We start from the raw sequence: 17,686 nt of genomic DNA, 5'->3' as shown, positions 1-17,686 counted from the left end.
CATTTTGTGTGCGTGTTGATTCTTCATAATCCAATATTCCGTGCCATAAAGCATTGCTTACATAAATGGAAAATGATAGAAAAACTTGAGGAGTGAGGGGAAATACCAAATTCATGGTTTACGTAGAAAGTTATAGGAGGTGGGAATAGGGATTTTTTTTTTTGCAAAGTATGTGGACTTTTCTAAGAAATAATCATAAGGGAGAAGGAGAGAGAGGATGAGGAAGATGAGAGGGGTGGTGATGTTGATGAGGTGCAATGGTGGTGGTCGGTATTGGGTGGATGGGTGGGTGGGGGCGGCTTTTTATTTTATTTTATTTGAACAAACGATATAATCTACATTAAGAGTAAGGAGTGATTTAGCCTCACAATGAGTTAGCAATAATATAGTTCAAATTCTCTTTTGGTGAGAACCAAACCTAAAACCTCTTTCGGTTTAAAAAAAAAAACCTAAAACCTCTCACTTACAATGGAAGAGAAATACCAATAATGTGGTTCAAATTCGTTTTTATGGTTTTTCTTCTTAGAGTTTTATTTTTTATTTAGAGATAGTGACATTGTTAAAGTAAGAGTTAATGAATGGACAAGTGTCACGAAATAGATAATACTTAGCTACCTAGTAGTGAGTATTTCATACACTTAGGTTCTTCGTTTTTTATGAATGGACATGTGTCAAAAATGAGTTTATACTGTATTTAATAGTAAGTATTTCATACACTTAGGTACTTCATTTTTTATGAATGAACATGTGTCAAAAATGAGTTTATAATGTATTCAATGGTAAGTACTAAATGTTATCCTCACGAAATTAAAAAGGCTACAAAGAGACCACAACCTCTTTTAAGTGCAGAAGATTTGAACCATCTTTTAACTGGTCCTTATTCAAAAATCAAAAGTGGACGTATTGGATAGGGAGTTGTACATAATTCAGCACAAGCCCACTTGTGTAGAGATAGATTCCGTGTGGGCCACCACTAGGCGGACTACATCCCAAAGAAGTCGCACAAATTTCCCAGAATCGTAGAATATTATGATCCTCTCTTGCCTTTACCAACTACCGCCCATAAATATAACACTCTCCTCCGCTCTCTCTCTCTCGCTGAAAGAATCAACGCCACCAGCCACCACCGCCTTAGCAAGCTTCCGCATCAAACTCAGAACACAGAAGGTCTGTATGTCTCTCAGATCTCAGATCCTTTCTTTTACTTCCATTTATTTTGTTTGATTACATCTTACAAAAGCGTTTTTATTTTATTTGCATATGTTGATCTTTTTCTGCTTTTGTCTATTTCAATTTTGGTTTACTGTGTTCTGGGTGTTTATCAATTGAATTGCTCTAACTCCCAAATATCTTGGAATTCATGTTTATTCATTTGCCTGTGGAATAATCAGATAAGGGTTTTCTTTGATTGTTCTTTGGTTAGCAACATAAGATCTGGGGGGTAACAAATTGTTGCTGCTAGGAGGATTGTGGGGCTGGATTTTCAATACACAGTGTTCGAATTTAGAACTTGATTCAGTTTCTTAATTTGGTTTTATATCCTTATTTGATTAGAATCCTAATTGCATTCTATTTCCGGGGTAGGAAGTAGAAGCCTAATGTACCTTATTAGTATTATTATTCAGAAGGGTCTTTTGGTGCACGGCTATTGAAGTTAGACTCTGAAGAGTAAGTGTATAAGTGCATGAAGCCTTCTTTCCAGGTGAGAACCTTTGTAATGTTCAAGGTGTACAAAATTCTTAGGGGTGGTTTGGGAGTGAGGTGCTTAAAAAAAAAGCACCCATGAAAAAAAGCTGTGAGGGTTTTAGGTGTTTGGTAAACTGAAAAAAAAAGGCTTATTTTGGAAGCTGCTGTGAGAATAAGCTGAAATCAAAGGAAAAAGCTGAAGCTGCTATTTGCAGCTTTGGAAAATTGGCTTTTTTTCAAAGCACACGGAGCTACAGTGCTCCTTTAATGAAAAGATCCACTATCAGACTGTTTTTTTTTTCCAAAAGAACTTTTACAAAAAAGTTTACCAAACACTTTGCTGATTTATTTCACAGCCGCTTATTCTCACAGCACAGCCGCTTATTCTCACAGCAGCTTTTTTTTAAAGCACAGCAATACCAAACCAGCCCTTAATCAGTTAGAAAATAAATAGAGGAATTTTAACTTGAAATAACTATTTTAAAAGAATTAGACAAGCGATATGAAAATCTATAACTAGTTGTGCATATACGTGTGAACAAATACTTGACATACTTTGAAACACTAGAACACAACAAACAGAAGCAATGGCCATGAGTTCTAGTGCTACATTCCATCATATCCTAACTCATAATTTTGTGAGAGTCACATTATCATATCTTTCTTAGTTACCTTTAACCATATTATTTTGATTTTCCTCTTTCTCTGGCACCAACCTTCATTATTGATTAGGTCACTTTTGATGCATCTATTGGGGCACTTATTGGTCTTTGTTAAACGACCACCGTGATAAGTTCTCTCTCATTTTGTGTTCAACTGGTGCTACTTCAATTTTTTTTCTCTCTGAGATCATCCAAATTGTTTCTCTGCCCCCAGACACATCCATATAAACATCCTACTTCCGGCACATTTTTTTTAGGGTATTGTTGTTGGCACTCCAAAAATTTCTTTGGCCACTCCTCATTAGTGTATTTTTCTTTCTAAATAAGAAATATAGAACGTTTGGAGTGCACAATGAGATTTTTGGAGTGCCAATAACAGCACCCTTGTTTTATGATGTTTTATTTTCTAACTGCCTAGACACATTATTTGCCATATAGCATATATGTTGGTTTTAATATTGTTTGACCAATTTTTTCTACGGTTTTGGTTTTAAAATGACAAGGCAATGGAAATCAAGGATCGTATACTTTAATTGCACAATTTTCACCAAAGTTGGGGGGAGAGGGGTGGGGTGTGTGTGTAGATGTAGATACGGTGTGTTTTGTGTTTGATTGCTGCTTGTGACCAAAAAGTAATATATAGATCATTAAATATCATTTTCCTTAAGAATGCCTTACGACTTAAAGTTTCTATCATCCTAAGCTCATGGCAATCATAGGCCACACCGACCTTATGTCGTCCTGCATCTTTTTAATCTCACAGTTGTCAACACTATTAATTGAGTTCCTTCATGTGACATTTAAGCTAAAGCAATAACCTCTTGCTCAACAGTTAGCATTGCTGCAAATGATGAGTTCGATACCTTGGCCCTTTGTGTGGCTTATCGTTGTATCAAAAAGCACTACTAGAAGATAAGAACTGGTTATGTACTGCATTGAATAATAATATTCCAAGTGCTTGTCTAGAGCAGGAACAAAAACAATGTAATTCTATTAAGCTATCATCAAGATTAGAGTCAATGGTATAGGAGCTATGAACTGAACCGTACTGACTTGTTGTGAAGGACAGTTATTATTTTCTCTTAGTGTTTCATTTAGCCAGCTAACATTTTCTACTTTTACTGTTTTGTGGTCCTTCAAATATTCACGTGCTTCTCTGAGTGTTATATTAAGATTTCCCTATTTCATTCAGTTTATTCCTTGTAGATGCATCAAAGGATGATGATGCTTTTCATTTGTATATTTTTCCTTTGATAAATTGAAAGGAATGGGCCTCCTTTGGACCTGCGGTACCTGGACCCTTTACTTCATGCATGCATATTCATGCAACTAAGACATGACTGTAATAAAGGTGTAGTGTAGCTACCAGATGATCCAAATAAGTACGAGATTTTAAGAAATGAGCAAATATCATACATGGTCATTTACGCACATTCAATGTTCATAACTGAGTTCATATAACAAGCTTGGCCTTTAGATTCTAAACTAATGTTTTGAAAGAGAAATCAAAGTGCAAGGCGTATGACTGTTGAAACTTAACTTGATTAACCCTTAGGTGAGGTCTGGCAACATTATGGGTTATGTATTTGTAGTTACCGAGTGAACTTACAGATGTATTTGACCAAACCTTCATAGTAATAGTTCTAACTTAATTTTGTTGCGAGTGCTCACACACATAAGATGAGAGAAAATCTATTAAGATGGTTTGGACATGTGAAACGAAGACCTACAGACGCTCCGGTTAGAAGATGTGATTACGAGACAGAGGCTCTAGGCCAAAGGGGTAGAGGAAGACCTAGGAAGACTTGGAAAGAGACTTTAAGAAAAGACTTGGACTACTTGGATAAAACGGAAGACATAGCACAAAACCAAGCGCATTGGCGTTCTAGGATTCATAGAGCCGACCCCACTTAGTGGGATAAGGCTTTGTTGTTGTTGTTGTGTTGTTGCTCACACACATAAAGAAGCGTTGTGCTGAATCAATGCGTAGTTTTGGCACTCTATTCTACGTTGCTTATTTGTTACTTTGTGATTGCATGTCCTTATCATAATCTTTACAACATGAGAACAATACTCACCCTTCAAAAGCTCAAGAATACAGCTTTGATCTCTTATACAACTTGGCATAATGTGCAGTCCCCAGTTTCTAATGCTTCGGTTACCTGGTCTTTTGCATTCCTTGGATACAGAATTTACTTGTTCTCTATGACTACTAATAGTCTAGTAGTTGTAAAAACAGTTTACATCTTTTAAAAAAAAGTTTCTTCATTTTTTGCTTCCATCTGTATTCTTCTCTTTTAATTGTGTGCTATTTATTAATCTATCATCTAAATGGAATGGGCTAACTTTATGGTTCTATCTTGATGTAAATTGCAGATTTGAACTCTGCAATCGGTGGCAGGTTGCAAGTCTAAATATGAGTTTGGCATGCCTTGTGTGCAGTGTAGAAAGTCCGTCACACTCTTTTAGGAGTTACTCTGTATCGAGCACAGAAAATGATGGAAGATGTTCTGCTATTGCCAACTGCTTAACACGGAGGCCATCTCTTCCATTGCCAAGACATTCCAACATTGCATCATCCAAAGTAACCCCGCAACCAACTCTTTCAAACAGCGGTTCCATACCAGGTACCCCAAGGCTAGTTCGAAGCCGGGCTGTGAGAAGGGATATCGTGAGGGACTGGAACTTTGACGAGGTTGTGATGGGGCGTTAAGAGTTTTCCAGTTTGACTGGAGAAAAGAAGGCTCTTTCCATGGTATAGTTGTAGGAGACAATCTTGCAGTCTATTTTTGTTAGATATGGCTACATTGAACACACTTTTCCCTCTGGGAAAGTTTGTCCATTTGTAACCATCGAAAATCGTCGCGTTTGTTTATAATGTCCTTGGCAGATCAGTCGTATCGAAAACCATTTAATTATGAAACTCTAATCAAACATACTAACAATTGATGTGTTTCCGAAAATGAAATGTTGGTGATGAAAACCACATGATTTGAGAGATTTCTGTTTTGGACAATACTTCAAAAGAGACCCGAAAGAATGCAAAGTACCCACATGTCCGGATTATCTTATACTTTAGATTTCTTGTTTTTAGATTTTAATTTTTGTGCTTGAGAAGTAAGATTAGTTTTTGGGGAAAAGGAGTGATGATGAAGGGCAATGGGAGAGAAGGAAAGAAATGAAGGAAAATGCATGAAGGCAAAATACATATCCAAATCGTATTACTTGACCTCATGTAAAACTATTTGATTCTTACTTTTAATTTTTAAAATGATCCAAGTTGGACCCTGCTTGTGTAAAAACAAGTCCAAAATTGAATCGACATTTTTTATGTGTGGGTGATCTGGCCTAGACTATCAAGGGTTGCTGGTCTACAATGAAGCACATATTCATAATTTCACATCTATCTAACCCTACAAAGGAATAAAACAACGATTGTTGTATTGGCTTTGTTAGACATAATTCTTTTGTATAGAACACATAGAGATCCTTTTATATTGTTGTTTTGTTATACGACATGATTGAAAACAAATCTGTTTGACCCGTAAGAACTAGACCGTATCAAACAGATCTAAATGAGTCGATTCCACTAATAAAAATGCATAATTCATACCAACTTGAACTCATTTACAAAAAAAAAAAAAAAAAAAAAAAAAAAAAAGGCAAGTCCGGATCCACCAAAAATGGACCCGGCTCGACCCAAGCCCGCCCCTAAAATCGTTCTTGTTTTTAGATTTTCACTATGCATTTCTTCAACAGCATTCCACCCCTCTGTAGCATTCCTCGTTTCTCCCTTAATTTTTTTCTTCTATATCTAATTCAAAAACTGAAAATTATTAGCTACAAACGAAATTATGATCAAACAGGTCATAAACTGCGTGATACCGCATGTGCCCGGACGGTAGTAGCATTGAGGCTTAGTATTCAACCGCTAAATTGCGCGAGCCACGCACCACGCGCCACCGAGGCTAGTATAGTCCAACAGTAAATTCTAAAGGAAGCTTCGGAAGTGCAGGATAAAATAATAATATGATATAATAGACCTGGGATCCTCCAAGACATGCAATTATGGGCTCTTGCTTCATGTTGATGTGCCTCGGTGGACATGTCCCCATAACGCGCTTAATTTATACCTATTATTCACCAAACTCTACAAAACTTGGACTTTTAAGTATTAATAAACAAGCCACTTAATGTTATGTATTTTTCATCTGTAAGTGAGAGGTTTTATATTTGATTTTCATCAAAAACGAATTTTTTTATTGTTGAACAAACGACAAATGATATTATCTACACTAAGGGGAGGGGGTAGGCTTAGCCTCACAATGAGCTAGTAATAATGTGGTTCAAATTCGCCTTTAACGAGAATCGAACCTAATACCTCTTATTTATAAATGAAGAGGAATATCACTAGTCGTCAAAGATAAATTTGAATCATATTATTGATAGTACATTGTTAGGTTTAGCTAACTCTTTCATCTCTTTAAGATAGATAATATCGTTTGTTAAAATGATTGAAATCAATTTAAAATGACATTAAAAAGTTGAAAGATTTTAGATGCTGAATCCAATAAACAACATAAAAAATTAAATTATAATTTAAGTCTTTGCAATGAATTTAATTAGTTGATCAATGCCTGTGTGTCTAAGTACGGGTTTCATTTTCATCGATTTCCTTATGCGACCAAACCAAAGAGAAGGAAAGCAAAAGGCATGGCAGTGAAGGGCACCGCCACAACGACACCTTCTTCATCCGTTTGCTCTGTTCCCACTCTCTTCTTCGCATTCACTCTCCTCTGCGCTCTCTCTCTTTCTCTCTTCTTCCTCTCCAATCCTTCTCCTTCTTCCTCTCCTTCTCCTTCTTGCTCATCTTTCATTTCCCTAAACGCCCCTCTCTCTCCCCAAAATTCCCTCAAAGTCTACCTAGCAGACCTCCCCAGATCCCTCAACTATGGCCTCCTCGAAAAGTATTGGGCTTCCGGCCCCGATTCCCGCCTCCAAACGGACACCGACCACCAAATCCCAGACTCCCATTTGCCCAAAAACCTTGAATTTCCACCCTATCCAGATAATCCATTGATCAAACAGTACAGCGCCGAGTACTGGATTTTGGGGGACCTGATGACCCCTCCGGAGCACAGAACTGGGTCGTTTTCCTCCCGGGTTTTCGATGCCGACGAAGCCGACGTTGTTTTCGTCCCCTTTTTCGCGACCTTGAGCGCAGAATTGCAGCTGGCTACGGCTAAAGGGGTGTTTAGGAAGAAGGCTGGGAATGAGGACTATGAGAGGCAGAGGCAAGTGGTGGACTTTGTGAAGAACACTGAGGCTTGGAAAAGGTCAGGTGGAAGAGACCATGTGTTTGTGCTTACTGGTATGTTGGCTTTTTATTTAATTTTTTCGTTGGGATTTAATTGCTATTATTTAAATTCGATTTGTGCTAATGGCCATTGAGTAATTGATGGGATTGTTCACTGGTTTTGATGATTAGGTGGTGATTTTGGTGTGATTTCTGTGATTATTTATGTGGGTCTGTAGATTTAAATGTGTTCTAGTATTTGCAATGAATCCATCTCCATTCTCCATTTGATCCTTGGAATTTAGAAAGTTTGGTCCTTTTATCAAGACGTTGCGATTTTCAAAGTTTTATTTTCTTGGATACCATTTGATCAATTGGAGGTAACTGGGAGCACCATTAAAATGTTAAGAGAACAATGTAAATGTAGTATATGCTATAGCAGCTTATGATTTAGTCTCTGGGTTTGTAGGTTGTGTTAAAACTTGAAGCATTTTTGGCAGACCCAGTGGCAATGTGGCACGTTCGAGCAGAGATAGCCCCGGCGGTCCTTCTCGTTGTAGATTTTGGAGGGTGGTACGCACTCGAATCCAGGTCATCAAACGGTAACTCATCAGATGTGATTCAGCACACACAAGTGTCACTACTCAAAGATGTCATTGTGCCCTACACCCATCTACTTCCCCGATTGCAACTGACAGAAAATAAGAAGCGTCAAACGCTACTTTACTTTAAAGGAGCTAAACATAGGCACCGGGTTAGTATGCTAGATTTGAATCTTACTTCTCCCATTGTATCTGACATATGACATGATTTTCATTGCCTTTCTTTTTTGACTGCTTGTAACTCATCACTTTGTAAATTGCACTTTCTTCCCCGGTTTCATCACTGAACTGACATTGTTGAAACTGCAATTAGTCTTAAAATAGTTTGTTTATATTGTTATGTGGCAAACTCTTGAAGTGCCACCAGATACACTCTTTTTATGTCCTAATGCATTGCGTACATCTCATGTCATTCATCGCTGGGTTGTCGTAAAGTTTAACAATCATTATAATGCTTTATGTGATATAGGATACTATGTTTGTGACCTAATCTTGGTTGGCATAAAGCTAACTTGTCTATGTTGTGTAATTATTTTAGCAACATAACTGAGTTTTCTGATAACAGGGAGGCTTAGTTCGAGAAACATTGTGGGACTTGTTGGTTAATGAGCCAGATGTTATCATGGAAGAAGGCTTCCCTAACGCCACTGGGAGGGAACAGTCCATAAAAGGGATGAGAACTTCAGAGTTTTGCTTGCATCCAGCTGGGGACACTCCCACTTCATGTCGGCTGTTCGATGCAATGCAAAGTCTCTGTATACCCGTTATTGTCAGTGACAACATAGAACTTCCTTTCGAAGGGATGGTAGATTATTCAGAGTTTTCTGTTTTTGTGGCAGTCGATGATGCGTTGAAACCGAACTGGATTGTGAGCCATCTTAGGACCTTTACTAGAGAGCAGAGGGATAGATTTCGTCAAACAATGGCACAGTTTCAGCCCATGTTTGAGTATGACAATGGTCATCCTGGTGGCATCGGGCCAATTCCTCCCGACGGTGCAGTGAACCACATGTGGAAGAAGGTTCATCAAAAGTTGCCAATGATCAAGGAATCAATCGTTCGTGAAAGGAGAAAACCTCCCGGTGTTTCAGTTCCACGCCGTTGCCACTGTACGTGACTTTTATAGGCCTATACTTATACATAATTGTATCTCTTGTTGTGCAATAGCCTTTGTCATAATTTTTTCTTTTTATTCTTTGTGAGAACGGTAATTGGTTACAAATTTATTCACACACAAATTATATTCCTTTCGTTCCCTGTAAGCTTCCTTTACTTTTATAAAGTTTATCAACATCTAGAGACTAAAAAAGTATCCCTCGGCAGCAAGAAAGGTAGCCAATTCCCCTTCTCTTAGAAGGAAAGGACACAAACAAGACACTAACTACAAACCCTACCACAAGAGGAAGAGTGTTGGTCACCCTCCTAGGCGTTGCCGGATAATAACAACCCGCAACATCATAATGCGAAGCTGCAAACACTAGAAACGCGATTACTGAAAGCGATGCATGGAAGTGATCAGCCCGTCTCAACCTTTGATCGGAGGGCAGGCATGGTTTGTTCCGGCCGCCATTGAAAGTCTATGTCACACGAAATGTTGCCCAAAATCATTGCAATGTCTGTGTTTTGTGTCCTAGTTTTGACAAAACATAAATGGATGGTTTTGTTATGTTAACAATGGTTGTTGCTTCAACTTCAAGAATGTTGGAGTTATCCTTGATGTAATTCTAGAGGGTCAGTTATATAATCTAGGTTCTTGCTTCTGCTAAAGGCTTTGTGCACAAGGTTCTTTATCATGGGATTCTCCAATTTTGGCCAAAGCCGCATGACGCTTGGCCTCGAGGGAAATCCGACATGCCAGTCGAGGAGGGGCAGTGAGGGGCGAAAACAGATATGACATCCCTCTTCGATTCACTGCTCATGTGGCTATGCAAAGGTTGTGGTGGAGATGGATTATGAGGATGGAAGGTAGAGAAAATAGATGGGGAGAGTGGAGGTACGGGTTTGAAAGGGACGGTAGGGAGAAGGAAAAGGTGGAAAACTATAGACAATAAAATAGCCAAATTCGACAATAAATGTTAGGGAAGAGGCGAAGATTACCTAGAATACCTGCCACCGACTCTTAAAATGGCAACTATAGAAGGCAATTGAGGGCAGAGAACGGGAGAGTGAGAAAGTTTTAGAGAGAAAGGGCGAGGAGGAGGCTAGAAGGAAGAAGGTACAGTAAAAAAGAGGGGGCGAAGGAGACGGGAGGAGGGCTAGAGGAAGAGGCAATGCTGAATGATATTCTTGTTCACTTGTAACTGAAAAGTCATATGTCGAATTTCATAAGTGACGAATTTGTAACAAATTTATTCCTTCCACTCTTAGTGGAAATAGAATGTATTCCTTTGGTTCCCGGTTAATCTTCCTTTCCCTTAATAAAGTTTATCAACAACTAGAGTAAAAGGCATCCCCCAGCAGCAAGAAAGGATATCCAATTCCCCTTCTCTTAGAAGGAAACAACACAAACAAAACACTAACTACAAACCCTACCACAAGAGGAAGACTGTTGGTCACCCTCCTAGGCATTGCCGGATAATAACAACCCACAACATCATAATGCGAAGCTGCAAACGTTAGAAACGCGATTACCGAAAGCGATGCATGGAAGAGATCAGCCCATCTCAACCTATAATCGGAGGGCATGCGTGACCTTTTCCGGCCGCCATTGAAAGTCCATATTCCCCGAAATGTGGCCACTCCGTAGTATAACCTGCCAGTTGCTGTTTTGAAGCTATCGGTGAATGTAAAGAAAATGCAGGATGCTGCTGAAAGAGCGATGAAGAAACCCGTCAGCCAGCGGTTGAAAGGGGTGCATACGCCGTCGTTGGTGAAGAGAGGAGTGAAAATGGTGAAGGAAAGAATGGGGGCTGTGGGCAGGAGAGCATTGAGACGTGCAGTGCCACTTAGTATTGCATTCATAGCAAACATGAAATTGGATTCGTTATGTTGATCGTCATCATGTTCTTCAGTGCTTTCAATGAGGTCTTGGATGATGGAGTTGTTGTCCATCGTTTCTCAAGGAGGCAATTGCTTCTGAGGCAATTTAGATGGAAGGGATTTTATAACAACCGCCCTGCAGAAAGGGAGGATTCTTTGTTCAAGTGAGGGGGACAAGCAATTCTCTGTTTGTTAAGTATTGAATTTCCTGTTGGAAGGTTTTCTTTGTCGACTCCGTTTGGAAATGCTTCTCTAAAGAGCATTTTTGCTCAGATTCACTTTCAATAAAAGTGTTTTTATTTGGAGTACATCGAAATTTTTAAGATAAATTCAAGTGCTTGCTTTATTAAGGATACACATAACATATGTTTCTTTCATAAAGCACTTCAATTGTTTTTAAAGTTCAATGTCAAGCATTATCATAAGCACTTTTGGTGAAATGAAAGTGTTTTTAGATATAATAACGAAAAATCACTTTTGGTTAGTGTTTGTGGGTTGTAAAAAAGCATTTTCAAATGTCTTTTTTTTTCTAAACAAGCACCTACTTGAAACACAAGCAAGACTCTCCCTCTAAAATTTCTCATCTTCTCTCTTCCTCGCCAAGGTCTTTACCCACAAACTCTTCCCAGCCGTCGGCCCCTCCTCTTAATTGGGGTTAGTGTTGTATGGGCTCCCCTGTTGGGCATTTTCCCTGGTATTTTATTTGGTTGTACTCTTGCTTGCTTGGTTGTTTTGGTATGTCTCGGACTTTCCCAACCTTGTATTAGCCTTTATTTAATGAATTTCACCTGACCGAGACATCAAACAACAACAACAACAACAACAACAACAACAAAGCCTTTTCCCACTAAGTGGGGTCGGCTATATGAATCCTAGAACGCCATTGCGCTCGGTTTTGTGTCATGTCCTCCGTTAGATCCAAGTACTCTAAGTCTTTTCTTAGAGTCTCTTCCAAAGTTTTCCTAGGTCTTCCTCTACCCCTTCGGCCCTGAACCTCTGTCCCGTAGTCACATCTTCGAACCGGAGCGTCAGTCGGCCTTCTTTGCACATGTCCAAATCACCGGAGCCGATTTTCTCTCATCTTTCCTACAATTTCGGCTACTCCTACTTTACCTCGGATATCCTCATTCCCAATCTTATCCTTTCTCGTGTGCCCACACATCCCACAAAGCATCCTCATCTCCGCTACACCCATTTTGTGTACGTGTTGATGCTTAACCGCCCAACATTCTGTGCCATACAACATCGCTGGCCTTATTGCCGTCCTATAAAATTTTCCCTTGAGCTTCAGTGGCCTACGACGGTCACACAACACGCCGGATGCACTCTTACACTTCATCCATCCAGCTCGTATTCTATGGTTGAGATCTCCATCTCATTCTCCGTTCTCTTGCAAGATAGATCCTAGGTAGCGAAAACGGTCGCTTTTTGTGATCTTCGCTAGATTGCTCCGGTCATTAGTGTGGATAAGTATATAAATGGATAGAGATAGGAAAGCAAACACAAGATGTACGTGGTTCACCCAGATTGGCTACGTCCACGAAATAGAAGAGTTCTCATTAATTGTGAAGGGTTTACACAAGTACATAAGTTCAAGCTCTCCTTTAGTGAGTACAAGTGAATGATTTAGTACAAATGACATTAGGAAATATTGTGGGAGAATGATCTCGTAATCACGAGACTTCTAAGTATCGGAGTGTGGTGTCATCTTGACTTGCCTTATCTGTCTCATAGGTAGATGTGGCATCTTCTCTGGAAGTACTCTTCCTCCATCCAGGGGTGGTATCTTTAACTGGTGGAGATGCACAAGGTAATGTATCAATTTCACTTGAAGCTTACTTGTAGTTTCAAGCTTGGTCAAGCGCGATACAAACCATGTAGTAGGAGTCCCCCAAGTCGCCGAGCTAGGGGGTCTGCTGAAAGAGGTGACAGACAAGGTAAGCAATCAGAGCTCCGACCGATTGTTCACCTTCTCCCCATCTTGCAGCAGCATGAAGGATAAAGAGAAGAAAAATGAGAAGAGATGATATGAGATACTTTTGCTTTTGAAGAAGTAACTTTCCACAGGCTTATTCTTGAACTGAGCTGGAGGGTTTTCTAGTTTCCTCCAGAGTATAAGGCCGACTGAAGAATTTGAGGGTCAAAACAAGTCCATCAAATCTAGAGTACGTTCCACCCTGCTGATATGGGATACTTTTGCTTTTGACAGAGTAATGGATGTATCGGCACGTGTGCTGTTACGCTTGTCTCCACATGCTTCCTTGTATCCTTCGCACTTGCCCTATCTGTTCCTCAAGCAGATGCGGAATCTTCCCTGGAAACATAAGATGTTGAAGATGAGTACTCGAGAGCAATGCCAGGTAAGTAATCAGGTAAGGGGTTCCAGGCAGTCAGTTCCTGGCTGGAAGCTTGATTCCAAGTGCTGACTGATTGCTCTCTTTCTCCTTGTCTTGCAGGTAAAAACAAGGCCAAAGGAAAAGACAGGGAAAAAGCATGATATGGGATACTCTTGCTTTTAATCCTGATGATATGAGATATTCTTGCTCTAGTATAGCTTGTTTACAGAGGTATTATCGGGGGGAAAGAAAGCTGAATATTTCGAAAGGCTTCGTTGGGAGTGCCCTCTCAGATATGATGAAGGGTTGAGCATTTTTGCAGGTCTGCCTGTCCGTTGGGGATGGAGGTCGACATATATAGGAGTCTCCCTAACAACAAGTAGTAATGCTATTCATTTACCCTGCTTGGTCATAGCACGGTAGTGGGAGCTGCCAGTTTCACATGTTTTAACTCTGTCAGAGCACTTTGAAAAAGTGGTCTGTGGTATCTGGCTCTCGAGATTCGGAGAGCGATGCCTCTTCGATTTTTGAGAAAGCAATCATGCTGGGGGTCTGGTTCTCGAGATTCGGAGAGCAGTGTCTCTTCGATTTTTGAGGAAGTAATCATGTTGGGAGTCTGGCTCTCGAGATTCGGAGGGCGGTGCCTCTTCGATTTTGGAGCAAGCAATCCTGTTGGGAGTGTTGTCTCGAATGTGAGTAAAGGTTGGGCATGTTTGCTAGTCTACCTTGCCCCGAAGCACAAAGGTTGACACACAGGGACTTTCCAATTATCTAGCAATGGTACTGTTCCTTTACCCTCTCTTCGCTTTTGAGAAAGTAGTCATGTTGGGAGTCTGGCTCTCGAGATTCGGAGGACGGTGCCTCTTCGATTTTGGAGCAAGCAATTTTGTTGGGAGTGTTTTCTCGAATGTGAGTAAAAGTTGGGCATGTTTGCTAGTCTACCTTGCCACGAAGCACAGAGGTTGACACACAGGAACTTTCCAATTATTCAGCAATGGTACTGTTCCTTTACCCTTGTGGGTAATAATATGGTAGCTAGACCTTCAAAATTTATGTGTCTAAACTTTGTTAGTGCTGTTTCTTTGCTATTTTTTTACCTTTCTTGGTCAGAGCGATGTAGTGGGAGCTGCAAGCTTCACGTGCTCAACTTTGGCAGAGAACTTTGGCAAAGTTATCTATGGTACCCATGAGCTATTGTTGCGTGTGGGAAGTGGGTGATTGAACAGTAAGATTCATGTGCTTTCTACTTCACCAGAAGTCTTCGACAGAATGCCTATAATTTCTGCAAAGCTGAGTGTGCGTGTGACAGGTGCTGATAAGGCTAGAATAATAGGTGCTTCTTCGATTTCTGAGATCGGCCCTCGTGGTCTCTGAGCAGCCCAGCTTTTGAGAAAGCGAGTGCCTCTTCGATTGATTTGGAGAACGATGCCTTATCGATTTTTTGAGAAAGCAATCATGCTGGGGCTCTGGCTCTCGAAGATTCGGGGAGCAGTGTCTCTTCGATTTTTGAGAAAGTAATCATGTTGGGAGTCTGGCTCTCGAGATTCGGAGGGCGGTGCCTCTTCGATTTTGGAGCAAGCAATCTTGTTGGGAGTGTTTTCTCGAATGTGGGTAAAGGTTGGGCATGTTTGCTAGTCTACCTTGCCACGAAGCACAGAGGTTGACACACAGGGACTTTCCAATTATCCAGCAATGGTACTGTTCCTTTACCCTCTCTTCGATTTTTAAGAAAGTAGTCATGTTGGGAGTCTGGCTCTCGAGATTCGGAGGACGGTGCCTCTTCGATTTTGGAGCAAGCAATCTTATTGGGAGTGTTTTCTCGAATGTGAGTAAAGGTTGGGCATGTTTGCTAGTCTACCTTGCCACGAAGCACAGAGGTTGACACACAGGGACTTTCCAATTATCCAGCAGTGGTACTGTTCCTTTACCCTTGTGGGTAATAATATGGTAGCTAGACCTTCAAAATTTATGGGTCTAAACTTTGTTAGTGCTGTTTCTTTGCTATTCTTTTACCCTTCTTGGTCAGAGCGATGTAGTGGGAGCTGCAAGCTTCACGTGCTCAACTTTGGCAGAGAACTTTGGCAAAGTTATCTGTGGTACCCATGAGCTATTGTTGCGTGTGGGAAGTGGGTGATTGAACAGTAAGATTCATGAGTTTTCTACTTCCCCAGAAGTCTTCGACAGAATGCCCATAATTTCCGCAAAGCTGAGTGTGCGTGTGACAGGTGCTGACAAGGCTGGAAAAGTAGGTGCCTCTTCGATTTCTGAGATCGGCCCTCGTGGTCTCTGGGGAGCCCAGCTTTTGAGAAAGCGAGCGCCTCTTCGATTTCTGAGATCGACCTTCGTGGTCTTAGAGCAGCCCAACTTTTGAGAAAGCAAACGCCTCTTCGATATCTGAGATCAACCCTCGTGATCTCTAAGCAGCCCAGCTTTTGAGAAAGCAAACGCCTCTTCGATTTCTGAGCAGGCGCCTCTTCGATTTCTGAAGCTCCGTCGAGTGCAGATTCTTATAGGGGCTGGCATTAAGTTCCAAAGCACACTTGAATCTCCACCAGTAGAAGCTTCATTCTTGCACTTCTAAGATCTTGATTTGTCCGACCTCTTTTCTCTTCAACACCTTTGAAAATGTCTGGCCCCTCCGACCGTCGTTTTGACTTGAACCTTGTTGAAGAGGCAGCCCCGCCTTCTCCAGACAACATATGGCGCCCATCCTTCGTCTCCCCTACTGGTCCTCTTACCGTTGGGGATTCTGTGATGAAGAATGATATGACCGCTGCGGTGGTGGCCAGGAACCTTCTCACCCCCAAAGATAACAGACTACTTTCCAAACGGTCTGATGAGTTAGCTGTTAAGGATTCGCTGGCTCTCAGTGTTCAGTGTGCAGGTTCTGTGTCTAATATGGCCCAACGCCTATTTGCTCGAACCCGCCAAGTTGAATCATTGGCGGCTGAAGTGATGAGTCTCAAACAGGAGATTAGAGGGCTCAAGCATGAGAATAAACAGTTGCACCGGCTCGCACATGACTATGCTACAAACATGAAGAGGAAGCTTGACCAGATGAAGGAAACTGATGGCCAGGTTTTACTTGATCATCAGAGATTTGTGGGTTTGTTCCAAAGGCATTTATTGCCTTCGTCTTCTGAGGTTGTACCGCGTAATGAAGCTTCGAATGATCAACCTCTGATGCCTCCTCCTTTTAGGGTTCTGTCCAGTACTGAGGCTCCAAATGATCCCCCTCCGGTGCCTTCTCTTTCTGGGGCTCTACCGACTGCTGAGACTTCTCCTAAGCAACCTTTGTGAAGGCTCCCTCTTGTGTGTTTATTTTGACTCATGTATATGTACATATTTGTAGCTTATCGGGGATATCAATAAATAAGCTTTCCTTCATTTCAACGTATTGTGTTAAATACACCAAAGCCTTCTTCGCTAAGTTCTTTGAATTTTCTTTTGTTGAAGCTTGTATGTTGAAGCTTTCTGAGTGGAGCATGTAGGTTGGGGTAGTGTTCCCTTAATTTCCCGAGTGAGGAAAACTTCTCGGTTGGAGACTTGGAAAATCCAATTCACTGAGTGGGATCGGCTATATGAATCTTAGAACGCCATTGTGCTCGATCCTGAGTCATGTCCTTCGTTAGATCCAAGTACTCTAAGTCTTTTCTTAGAGTCTCTTCCAAAGTTTTCCTAGGTCTTCCTCTACCCCTTCGGCCTTGAACCTCTGTCCCATAGTCGCATCTTCTAATCGGAGCGTCAATAGGCCTTCTTTGCACATGTCCAAACCACCGTAACCGATTTTCTCTCATCTTTCCTTCAATTTCGGCTACTCCTACTTTACCCCGGATATCCTCATTCCTAATCTTATCCTTTCTCGTGTGCCCACATCCAACGAAGCATCCTCATCTCCGCTACACCCATTTTGTGTACGTGTTGATGTTTCACCGCCCAACATTCTGTGCCATACAGCATCGCCGGCCTTATTGCCGTCCTATAAAATTTTCCCTTGAGCTTCAGTGGCATACGGCGGTCACACAACACGCCGGATGCACTCTTCCACTTCATCCATCCAGCTTGTATTCTGTGGTTGAGATCTCCATCTAATTCTCCGTTCTTTTGCAAGATAGATCCTAGGTA

At 41.0% G+C, this 17,686-nt stretch overlaps 2 protein-coding genes and 1 pseudogene across 2 annotated transcripts; 2 read left to right on the top strand and 1 right to left on the bottom strand.

Moving 5' to 3' along the window:
* The first annotated feature begins 953 nt into the window (after positions 1-953).
* On the top strand, positions 954-5,348 carry LOC126623252 (uncharacterized; annotated as a pseudogene).
* A 1,643-nt stretch (positions 5,349-6,991) lies between these two features.
* On the top strand, positions 6,992-9,501 carry LOC126624727 (probable arabinosyltransferase ARAD1). Its single transcript, XM_050293829.1, has 3 exons — positions 6,992-7,719; positions 8,145-8,398; positions 8,812-9,501. Exons 1-3 carry the CDS (start codon positions 7,062-7,064, stop codon positions 9,361-9,363), a joined length of 1,464 nt encoding a protein of 487 aa, XP_050149786.1. The 5' UTR covers positions 6,992-7,061; the 3' UTR covers positions 9,364-9,501.
* A 1,046-nt stretch (positions 9,502-10,547) lies between these two features.
* On the bottom strand, positions 10,548-11,297 carry LOC126624728 (protein DMP2-like). Its single transcript, XM_050293830.1, has one exon. It carries the CDS (start codon positions 11,295-11,297, stop codon positions 10,674-10,676), a length of 624 nt encoding a protein of 207 aa, XP_050149787.1. The 3' UTR covers positions 10,548-10,673.
* Between the last annotated feature and the right edge of the window lie 6,389 nt (positions 11,298-17,686).

Source organism: Malus sylvestris, chromosome 5 (genome assembly GCF_916048215.2).
Source record: "Malus sylvestris chromosome 5, drMalSylv7.2, whole genome shotgun sequence".
NCBI lineage: Eukaryota > Viridiplantae > Streptophyta > Magnoliopsida > Rosales > Rosaceae > Malus > Malus sylvestris.
This window is presented reverse-complemented; position numbering and strand designations above follow the sequence as displayed.

Coding starts and splice junctions, on each gene's coding strand:
- LOC126624727 (XM_050293829.1), top strand. CDS start 7,062: ATGGCAGTGAAGGGCACCGCCACAACGACACCTTCTTCATCCGTTTGC. Junction 7,720..8,144: donor CCATGTGTTTGTGCTTACTG/GTATGTTGGCTT, acceptor CATTTTTGGCAG/ACCCAGTGGCAATGTGGCAC. Junction 8,399..8,811: donor GAGCTAAACATAGGCACCGG/GTTAGTATGCTA, acceptor TTCTGATAACAG/GGAGGCTTAGTTCGAGAAAC.
- LOC126624728 (XM_050293830.1), bottom strand. CDS start 11,297: ATGGACAACAACTCCATCATCCAAGACCTCATTGAAAGCACTGAAGAA.